Source organism: Canis lupus, chromosome X (genome assembly GCF_003254725.2).
Source record: "Canis lupus dingo isolate Sandy chromosome X, ASM325472v2, whole genome shotgun sequence".
NCBI lineage: Eukaryota > Metazoa > Chordata > Mammalia > Carnivora > Canidae > Canis > Canis lupus.
The window spans coordinates 122,944,142-122,954,709 of NC_064281.1; the positions used below are offsets into that span (position 1 = coordinate 122,944,142).

A 10,568-nucleotide genomic window follows, 5' to 3' on the forward strand; every position below is an offset into this window, starting at 1 on the left:
CTCATACGGGGCTCCCCTGTGGCCTAGTGTCAGGAAGCTCCTTGCCTTCTACCGTGTCCCCAGCAGGCAAACTGCCTCCAGGCCCAGTCCTCTCTTCTCTTTCCTGCACTCCCGGGGAAGCCACCTCATCCGCCCTCAGAGATTCTGGGACATCCCGTGCCCACCCAAGTCCTGATGGTCACTGTAGAGGCTGCACAGCGCTCTGGAACTGGCCGGGCCGGGGGCCCAGTCAGCTCTCCCATCAGGCTCCCAGCACACCCTGAACACCCCACTCCTGTCTCCACGTCCGTCCTCACCTCCACGTCCAAGTGGCCCGTGGATGGCTCCTCATCACCAGAGGGTTCTTGTCACTCGTGGGCCAGGAGGCGCTGGCACAAGGGACTCGACGACCGTGTCTAGGGCCTGTCGGATGCCCATCTGTGTCACTCCCCTGCAGCTAATGGTTGCTGCCTGGGGTCGCCACTGGGTCCTGGCTTTTGCAGAGAATCGCCCTCTCCTCCCTCCCGCCCACCACCCACCGCAGCCGTGGCCAAAGTGACTGGAGCATGAGCTGATTCCGACCAGTAAAAGGCCAGCGGTTATTTGCTGGGGCATCAGAGGAAGGAGCCACACTCCAGGACGGGAGGCCTAACCTTGCTGGCTGTGACCCAGGGAAACTGCAAAGAGCCATCTTTTGATCCTGAGGCAGCGGCCCGGGACGGAGGGGACACTTCCGAGCGCCACGGGAGGTAGGAAGAGACTGGGTATTTGGTGAAATGGTCCTTCTGCTGCCAAGACCCCGGGACTTCTCAGTTTTGTAAACCAATGTTTCCTTTATTGTTTAAACCAATGTCTTTCATGGTCCGACCAACTATTGGAAACCGAAAGCTGCCTGGCTAACAAAGTTCCTTTTGGATCGGAGTCAGTCTCACATTCACCTTCAGTGGGATTCAGAATTGGAGCAACAAAAATTCTCCGGACTCAAAATAAAACGAGCGCACGGGCGAGCGTCACGTACATTGGCACACACATCAGCTCCCGGGCGCGGGGGCCGAGCACTGCGTTCCCCTGTTCACAGTCTTCTGCCCACGAGGCCCAGGCGGGAGGGCAGCCCGAGGTGTCCCCCGCCAGGGAGTAGGCTCCTAGATGACCTCTAGTGCCCACGCGCCAGGTGAGGTGGGAGGATCGGTGCTGGCAGCCCATGCCCCCCGCCCCAGCACTCTGACGCCTCCTCTCAGGCCGTGAAGGGTGTGCGGCGTGAAAGGCTGGTATCCATGTGGCAGGGGAAGGGCCCACTTCCACACTGTGGGTGAACGCAGGGTGTGGGGGCCCGGCCAAGGCTGAGCGACCTCGACTCAGTCACCTGTCATCCCTAAGAGGTGAGAAATGCCCACGCCCAGAGGGACACAAGCAGGCGGAGTACCCAAAGAGCTGTGACACGAAGGGCCAGGAATCGCCCTCTGGGCCATGCTTGCTTGGCCATTCATCGGGTTTTGGCCTGTGTGCTTATGGATCACAGGGGACGGGTGCTGCAGACTTGTCACCCGGGCTGGGTAAGGATGAAGGAAATGGGAGGTTTCAAGAGTCATCCCCACTGTGCAGAGTGAACCAGGGACCAACGTGGCACCAGGAATTGCCTAAGGTCATACTGCAGAGGTCCCTGACCCCTCAACCTGCTTTCCCTTGTCAAGTGCACACTGGCCGCAGCAGCCGGGAGAGGGGGCCCAGGGTTTGGCTGTCACTTGGCATCCACCAATGCCAAACCTGTCAGAGGTCGGGTGACAGGACTGGGCAGCAGGGCCCAGCTGCTTCCCCTTTCAGGCCTGAAGAGGAGGTGCTGGAGGGCTGATTCTCAGTGCGCTAAACATGATATGCCAAAGGCCGTCTCCTGGAACCCGACCAAACAGCCCCCTTTTTCCTTTGCACCCTGAGGCATTTCTAGAAGCTGACTGCACTCAGATGCTGGCTCCCCCACCTCACTGCTGGGTACCTCGTTGTCTAAGCTTTTGCGGGAGGCATGGGAGCAAACCCACGTCAAATGCTCTGAGCTGTACCTGGCACCTAGCAAGAACCAGGTATGGGTACCCAGGTACCTGCCATTACTATTATTATTATTATTATTATTATTATGAGTCAAATTGCAACAAGAGAACACATTTAATGCTACATGCAGCTTGCAGCCTGGCCAGGCTCCTCCCCACGCTCTGAGGATCTTATTTGGAGAACCCCTTCTCCATAGCTTCAGTCACTTCAGGGTGCAGAAAGCGGCTCGCCAAGCGTTCGATGTCATCCAGCGTCAGGCGATTCAGGGACCTCTCATAATCCTGCGGACAGAAGGCCAGAAGGACTCAGGGGGGTGCAGCTGGGGGTGCACTCTGCCGGAGGCAGGGGATGGGCGCGGCTGGGCGGGGATGCCCCCGGCTACCCTTCTCACCCTCTGTAGCTGGTCGAGGACTCTGCTGGCATCCGCCGCACTGAAGTGGCGGGCCAGGACTTTGGAGACCAGCTGCCAGGCTGGGGCGGCTGGAGGCGGCGCCTCGGCGAGTCTGCGGGCAGCGCTTTCTTCCAGTAACACCTTCTCCAGAGGTTTGACCACTAGGTTCAGCTTGGAATTGGGCCCCACGCTGTAATCCGAGAGTCTTTTCCCATCTGCCAAAGAAAGACCGATGGAGGCGTTCCCCGCGGCGGGGTCTGCGGCGGCCGTCCGCGGAGGCTTCGGTCAGCGCCCCGAGGGCGGAGCGGCCAGCGCCCCATCCATCACCCGGCCCAGGCACCCCGTCCCCCGAAAAGCTGCGGGGCTCCCTGGGCGGCTCCGCTTCCCGGGTACCTGCCAGGGCCTTGCCCTTGAACAGCAGCCGCTGCTGGCGCACGGGGACGTTGAGTTTCTCGGAGACCAGGTGCTTCAGCGTGGACACGGGCTCGTCCTCCGACACCTGGCCGGGCCGAGGGTACGAGGCGGGGGTTGAGTCCGCGGCCCCCCCCCGCGAGGGCGGCTCTCCCGGCCTCCCCCTCCCCGGCCCGGCCCGGCCCCGCGCCCGCCGGTGGGGAGTGCGCAGGCCGGCGGGGCGGCGGGGGCCCGGCGACGCTACCTGCAGGCTGCACTCGCGGCCCTGGAGCGCTTTCACTGTCAGCTGCATGGCGTCCACTGCGGCGGGCGCGCACCCCAACCGCCCCCCGCTGCGCGCCGCCGCCCCGGGCGCGCGCCGGAACCGCCCGCCGCCGCCGGAAGCAGCGCGAGGGGCGCGCCCGGCCCCGCCCCTCGGCCCCGCCCCCGGCCCGGCCCCGCCCCCGGCCCGGCCCGGCCCCGCCCCGCCCGCCCGCCGGCTGCCGCGGAGGAGTCACCTTGGAGCCCGCGTCGCCGACGCCCGGGGCCCCCGGGGCCGCCCGCCGCGGGAGGGGCGGGGAGCGAGCCGGGCCAGGTTGGTCGCTCGGGAGTCCGCATGATGGCCCGGCCCCGCCAAGCCAAGCCCGCTCACTGCCCCCGCGGGATCGACGGAGCCGCCCTGCCCCTGCCCTCCTCGTCCCACGCCCATTCTAGAAGGGCAGGACAGCGGATGCATGGGGACGGGGGGCTGAGACACTGTGGTGCAGAGGTTGCCAGGCCTGCACCCCAGTCCTCCACGCCGGCCCGCGCCTTCCCACCCCACCCCCAGGCCCCAGAGGGCAAAGACTGCAAGGCACCACAGCTTGCTTCTCTCTTTTATTGAAATATATTTTCTGAGCAGTGCCCACCTACCTAACTCAGCATGGCCTCTTTGGCACTGAAAGCTGGAGAATAAAAAACGAGTAAAAAAAATAAGCCTGGATTTTTTCGTTTTTTCTGAGTGCATAGTGCATGAGAGCTGAAGGCCTTTGGTACACAAGAACTGTGGGGACAGTGGCTGGAGGCTGGGGGGCGAGGGGTGGTGAAAGCTCGACCCAGCGGCCTCAGGGGACTGAGCACAGGCTGCTGTAGATGAAGTGGCCAATCACCAAGGCCAGCATCTCCGAGGTGCCGCTCAGTGCTACAATGAAGGGGGCCTGGGAGGCGTAGTCTGCTTGAAGGCGCCGGAGGGACAACTGCAGCATGGCCAAGGCCAGCAGGCTGTTCTGCACCCCTACCTCAATGCTCACCGTCCGCCGCTGGGCCACTGGCAGCTTCAGGCAGGTGGCCAGACAGTAGCCCACCAGGAGGCCAACCAGGGGCACTGTGAGGCCCACCAGTACGATGGGCAGCCTGACGCCAGCCAGGATGAAGACCCCCATGCGGTAGGCCAGGAAGAGGCCACCCAGGAGAAGCACAAAGCTGAAGGGCTTGATGACCTGCAGCAGCAACTGGGAGAACTTGGGGAGCTTGGACTTGATCACCACGCCTGCTGCTATGGGGATAGCGATGAACAGCAGGGTCCCCAGGATCTTGGAGATGGGCACGTGGAGGGTTTCGTGGATGCTGAGCAGATGGCTGTAGATGGCGGAGGACAACGGCAGGAAGCCGGTGGCAGCCACTGTTGAGATGAAAGTCATGGAGATGGCCAGGGTGACGTCCCCTCCAAGGAGGAGGCTGAAGAGGTAGCTCCCCCCGCCGCCGGGCGACGAGCAGGTGATGATGAGGCCTAGAGCCAGGGCCTTGGGCAGCATGAAGACCTTGGCCATCAGGAAAGCATAGAAGGGCATGACCAGGAACTGGCCCAGGAGGCCCAGCAGCATAGGCTGGGGGCTCTGCAGGAGCCCCTTCAGAACCTCGAGTTCTACTTTGCACCCAAATGAACACTTGTTGACAAAGATAAGAGGCAGGAGCAAGTAGAGTATTGGGTTCTCCGAGAAGTGGACCATGTCAGTGCCAAGGGCGGTAGGGGTGTCTTCGGCAGGTGACACCTTGATGCAGAAATCTCTCCGTTCCTCAATTAGCACGGGCGGAGTCTCACGGGGGTCCATGAGCTGGATGTGGAGTGGGGCTAGCCCAGGCAGGCCTGAGTGGATGCTCACCACAAAGCCGCCCCCACCGCCCCAGGTTATGGCACTCACGTTCTTGATGGTCAGCACCTCTGTGTCCAAGGAGGTGACCTTCAGCACCGGCCTGGGCCCTGTCCTGTTGCCCTGGCCCGGGTACTGGCTGGAGATCACGATGATGCCCTCGCTCTCCTCTGGGAACTCAAACTCCAGCACAGAGCCGTCCCCAATGCTCAAGTATCGGCCCCCTGGCAGTGGCACCGTCTGGCTCACAGCTGTGCTGAGGTTGGCACTGGCTGTTCCCCGGGCCCCCAAAGGCAGGCTGACAAGCAGCAAGGAAGCCCTGAGCAGGCCTAGGGGGCCTGGGCAACCTCCCCCGACTCCCAGTCCAGGCCACCACCGACAGCTGCCCCTGCCCCTCCTGAACACCATGGCTCCTCCCAGAGGACCGTGTGTCCAGGCCCTCTGTGGCTCAGGAGAGCAGCCCTGCTGGTGCTGTCCGGTTGCCCAGAGAAGGGTCCATGGGCTGGGCTTGGCCCTGGGCTGTGTTCTCAGATGGCAGAGCTCTTCCTGAGGAGAGAAGGGACACAGAAAAGTGGCTGGTAAGGGTGAGCACCTGTTGAATGCAGAAGCAATGGGATCCGCAAGCCCATGGCTGGGAGCCCCAGCAGAGCCCGTCGGCCTCCCAGCAGAGCCCCTTGCCCCAAAGCTGGGAACAGAAAGGCAGTGCCTAGTGCTGGCCCTTGAGAGCCATTTGGCTGTCCCCTATCTCAGCACATCCTCCTCGTTTCCCATTCCTGACCCGGAGGGGCCGCGGGCAGGCCGGACCTCCAGGTCAGGCCACTGGCACCTGCCCCTCTCCCTGTCCTTTTCCAGCATAGCCAACAGGCACCAGTGTTCTGATACCGAGAGACTGAGGAGATCAATCTTTCCAGTCCTGTCACCACTAGCCTGCCCCCCACGGGCTCTGAGGGAAGGACACAGAAGGGCCACGGTGACACTGCAGCCATGATGACATCTCTGAAAGGCTGCATGGGAATGGCAAAGAGACAAGCCTGCTGAGAGCTGGGTGCTGAGGGCCGCTGACACCCTGGCTTGGGCCTGCTGTGAGAGGCCAGCAGGGCGTTTGGGTGTCCTCGGCCAGGCAGAAGGCAGCTGGCAAGGTAGTGTGGGCAGCGGGTAACCATCCGGCCGGAGGCCTCGGGGGCTGACCTGTAGCACCGCCATGCAGTGGTGAATGGTGCTGCTGTGGCTACCTGGCCTCCCCCGCCTGCTGACAGTGTGAGGTAGGGGTCCTGGGCGGGGAGCAGGTCCTCTCTCCCCAGGGAAACTGCTCGAAGGGGAAGTGGGAGGTGGTTCAGATGGGACCATGTGTTTGCTGCGTGCTTTTCTTCCTCCTGTCCGAGCTCTGCCTCCCCTGGCAGCCCCTGGAATGTGAGCTTCTAGAAGCACTGTGTCACATGTGAGAGGCTCTGCTTGGGGTCCAGGGGCTCCTCCCCATGCTCACATGTGGCTCTACCAGAGCCCAGAACTTCCGGTGGGACCATGAGTGTTTGTGGTGTGGGGAGGGTGCCTCAGAGGTTCGTCCGCTTCCACTTGTCAATCTGGGCAGCCACCGTCAGCTGCTGGGCCTGGGGCCACCAGGACGGGGACACAGCAGTTTGTCATCGCCACTGTTGGCTGCCGCACAGTGCTTGTCTGCAGTGTCCCAGTGCTGGAGGAGGCCCTTGCCTCTCCGGATCCTATCAGTCTTTGGTCCTGTCCGCCTCACGTGAGACTGGAGGGCAGGGGAAGTAGGGGGTGGAGGGCAGGTCAAGCCATAAGCTCAGCCCTGGGAAAGTTCTCTCACGCCCGCATGCCGTGGCCTCTGCTGGTTTGGAGTTCGGGTCACTTACCCGGGAGGCCTTGGTCCAGCTTTGCATCCCACCGCTGAAGAGGGAGGCAGGAAAACCAGAGGGAGTATGAGAAGCAAAGCGGAGGGGAGTCACAGGGAAAAGATGACAGCGGCCGGGCCTGAAGCCGCCGGGGTGGTGAGAACCAGTTCAGAAGGGAGAGGAGGCTAGGGGCCATCCACCCTGTCCTTGCAGTACGGCTGGCGGCTTTGAGTCACTGCCAGAGGGTTCTGGCCCAGATCCCACACCGGTTCTGCTTCGGGGGCTGGAAGAGTCTGAGCCGATCCGCCCCCAGGCAAGGGAGGGAACCCCGGGCCGGCCGCTTTCGGCAGCGCGGCCGCGCGTTCGCGGTTAGGGCAGCGGGCATGCCGGCCCCGGGGCTCCTCCCCGCCCGGGAGTCCGGAAGTTGCCGGGCTGGGCACGGGGCCGGGGCGCGAACCGAGGAGGGAGGGAGCGCCGCACCGCCGCCGCCGGGCTCGTGCTGCCGTCCTGCGGTCGCGGGCGGGCGGGCGGCCCCCGAGGTCCCCGGATCGCGCTCGGGGCCCTCACGCCACTCCCAGGCCCCGCGGCCGCGCCCGTCCCCGGCCGGGCCCCGCCGCCCGGGCAGGCGAGCACGGCGCCGGGCCGGGGCCGGAGGCCGCCTTCCGCCCGCCCTTTCCGGCCCCACGCTCTCACCTGCCGCCTAGGCCCGGGAGCTCGGCGCCGCGGCCAGCGCCTGCCCGGCCGGCGGACGCCTGCGAGCTGGGCCGCCGGGGCCCCGCCCCGCCCCGCCCCGGGGCCCCGCCCCGTCCCCCGCCGAGGCCCCGCCCCGCCGAGGCCCCGCCCCCCGCGGGAGCCGCCTCACCTCTCGCCGCGGGGGCCGGTCCCGAGCGGATGTGACGGCTGCGGGAGCGGAGCGTCGGGGACCCGGAGCTCGATGCCTTCCGGGTCGGGGGGCGGGGGCGGCTCCCCTCGCGCGGCGGGGCGTTCCGGGGCGCGGCGCCGGTCGTGCGCGCTCTGCGGCCGCGGGACGGTGCGGGCAGCGGCTGAGCCGTCAGCAGGGCCGGGGGCCCGGGCTCGGGCTCCGCCTCGGTCCACGTTCCTTCGCTCCGGCCTTGACCGAGGGTCTCCTTCCACACCGGGGCACACGGGTGGGCGTGTGCGCCTTTCCCAAGTGGCGCCGCTCGCACGGGATGCAGGCCTCCCGGAAAGGGGTGCGAACGGATGGCACGAGCTGTGCACACAGGCGCTGGGGGTGTGGACGGGACACGGGGAGACAATAAGCGACGGCTCGGTGTAAGGGGACGGGCATGTCCCGACCGTTCGGCCGCAGGGCAGGTGCCCGCAGTGCGCCCGCGGGGACGGTGGCCGCCCGCTGCTCGGCAAAACCCTGTCCCGGCTGCAACGGGGACTCGTGGTCCTGAGTCACAGGCACTGGCCCGCGGGAGGGGCTGAAGACGCCTCCCTGCGACCGAAAATGAAACAAATTAGCACGTGCAGCGTACTTCACTTTTCAGACACATAATAACTAATAAAAGCCTATTAGATGAACCTTAGATATATTTTGCTTAAAAAAAATGGTTTTATGGGGGATCCCTGGGTGGCTCAGCGGTTCAGCACCTGCCTTCAGCCCTGGGCATGATCCTGGGGTCCCGGGATCGAGTCCTGCGTCAGAGCCTGCTTCTCCCTCTGCCTGTGTCTCTGCCTCTCTCACTCTATCATGAATAAATAAAGTCTTAAAAAATTGTTTTATGAAGTTCACAGGAATGCGTGCATGTCATACATAAGCACACAGACACGCAGCGGGGGAGTATGTGCAAGATGCTGATTGATGTCGGTGATGAAACCGAGTCAAGGCCCTAGTTCTAGGCTCTTCTGTAGCCTCAGAGGGCAGGTAAGGCATAAGCCATCAGTGTGTGTGGACTCTGGGCCTCAGAACATCCCCCTTACTACCCCTGCCAAATGACATTGGGGGGGGGTCGGAAGCAGCCTGGCATGGGCGAGAGGCCTGCGTTGGGCACAGCACAGCAAGGAACAGTGCGGTTTGCAAAAGAGCAGTGCGGGTGTGGCTGCGTGAGGACCAGCTACTAGCGGCCACGTGGAGAGGGGAATGGGTCACCCGGAAGAGCTGGGGAAGGCAACCCTAAAAAATTGGCCCTGGACAAACTTCTGTTGTAATCAGCTAAATGGAAACTGGTGCCAGGGGTCAAAGGGAGCAAATGTACTTAGGAGGCTGCTCCCCGTTACTGCCAATCACCTCTGCCCTCCCTGAAAAGCCACACTGGGCTGCTGAGGTGTCTGGCATGCAGGAATTTCGGGGGCCCCTTCAGGAAAAAAAAAAAAGGACGGTGAAAATTAAAGGGAAGAGAATGTTCCTAGTTGGTTTAGGGGACTGATCATTTACCCCGGAGGAGGAGGAAGGGCTCTACAAATCAGTCAAGGATTCCCACTTCCAGAAGAAAAGTCATCTGGACAGAGGGAACATAGAGAACAGATGATGGTGACAGCCTGAACAGAGACACAGTTCAGAAGGCCGACCTGCCACTGGACCGCGGAATAGGGACACAGTGGTGACCCTGGGACGTACGCTGACCTCCTGGTCTCCAGGACTTCTACGTGATAATCGGCACACGGAGGGCAGGTTCTATACGAGGGTAAGTATGGCACACATTGGGTATTGACTGAGAAGGAGTGACAACTGTCATTTTGGCCTGCCCAGCATCAAGTGACAGCACCTCAATTTTGGTGGCAGGAACCGACCCTCCTCCACACTCAGTACACAAGCTTTGCCTGTGGATCACCCCGCACAGGCCTTGGGGTGGGCACACACCTGGGGTAGCCAGTCAGAGCCAGCCACGCCGATACAAGGATCGGCCCAGATGCAGTTGGACCAACGAGACTCCGTTCCCAGGGCCCTGTACGAGGACTGTCGCGAAGGTGGGGGCTCTTTCTTCGCTGAATTATTGCTCCCCCTCTGTGGGGGAGACAGCATGCTAGAAATGAAGCGAATACAGGCAAAAGTAGAGCCAAGAAATGGAGAAAGCCCATGTCCTGATAATGTAACTGGGGCTAGAATCACTGGGGAGCATTGGGGTCCCCTATGGGAACGCTGAGGGCCCCCTCCTCTGTCATTACTTATTTTTGCTTAAGTCAGTTGGAGTTGGGATCCTGGCATCCATGACCAAAGGTAACAGAACTCATAGAGGGGGTGTGTGTGGGGGGGTGGGGTGGGGTAGGGGCACCTCCCTGGTGGATGGGGACGCAGGACAAAGCTTTATTTCTGCTGGGAAGGTCGGGCAGCCCGCGCCACACCACCACCGGCTTCCTAGCCCGGCTTGGGCCGAGTGGACCATAGAGCTGGCTTGCTGTTTCCATGTGTGTGGCTGTGGCGACTCCCGGTGAGGGCACAGCCCCCCGAGGAATTAGGGACCGTCAGTGGGGCTCCCTCTTTCACTCCCAGTATGTAACCCAGTCCAGAGCCGGCCCGTGGTGGAGGTTTGGGGAAGGCCGGGCGACGGTAGCAGTAGTGTGAGAGGCACAGTGGAGCCCCCGCCTCCCAGCCTCGCAGTGTGGACTTTCAGTGAGGTTCTGTTTCACTGGGGACAGGCTACCAACCTTGGGGAACCCCACTTACTGGCTTCTAACCTTCCGGTCCCAGGGAAATTCTTTTGAACCCACCAGGGACTTTGATCTGTCCCATAAATGGGGATGGGGAGAGGCCTTTCCTGCTAGGGTCATCCTGAGGCCAGGGGAGGGAATGTGTGACGGGAATGACAGTGGCAGCATTAA

At 62.9% G+C, this 10,568-nt stretch overlaps 2 protein-coding genes across 4 annotated transcripts; both read right to left on the reverse strand.

The window, feature by feature from the left end:
* Positions 1–2,117: 2,117 nt before the first annotated feature.
* On the reverse strand, positions 2,118–3,209 carry UBL4A (ubiquitin like 4A). Its single transcript, XM_025460558.3, has 4 exons — positions 3,069–3,209; positions 2,807–2,912; positions 2,414–2,628; positions 2,118–2,303 (listed from the first exon to the last, which is right to left on the reverse strand). Exons 1-4 carry the CDS (start codon positions 3,114–3,116, stop codon positions 2,193–2,195), a joined length of 480 nt encoding a protein of 159 aa, XP_025316343.1. The 5' UTR covers positions 3,117–3,209; the 3' UTR covers positions 2,118–2,192.
* Positions 3,210–3,666: 457 nt separating this feature from the next.
* Positions 3,667–7,724, reverse strand: SLC10A3 (solute carrier family 10 member 3). Of its 3 annotated transcripts, none has more exons than XM_049107742.1 (2): positions 7,645–7,724; positions 3,667–5,478 (listed from the first exon to the last, which is right to left on the reverse strand). In XM_049107742.1, the coding sequence occupies exon 2, from the start codon at positions 5,338–5,340 to the stop codon at positions 3,907–3,909; it is 1,434 nt and encodes a 477-aa protein (XP_048963699.1). In that variant the 5' UTR covers positions 5,341–5,478; positions 7,645–7,724; the 3' UTR covers positions 3,667–3,906. The 3 variants fall into 3 exon arrangements, with proteins under 3 accessions (XP_048963699.1, XP_025316341.1, XP_048963698.1); XM_025460556.3 differs by lacking the exon at positions 7,645–7,724 and adding an exon at positions 7,476–7,563; XM_049107741.1 differs by lacking the exon at positions 7,645–7,724 and adding an exon at positions 6,804–7,171.
* Between the last annotated feature and the right edge of the window lie 2,844 nt (positions 7,725–10,568).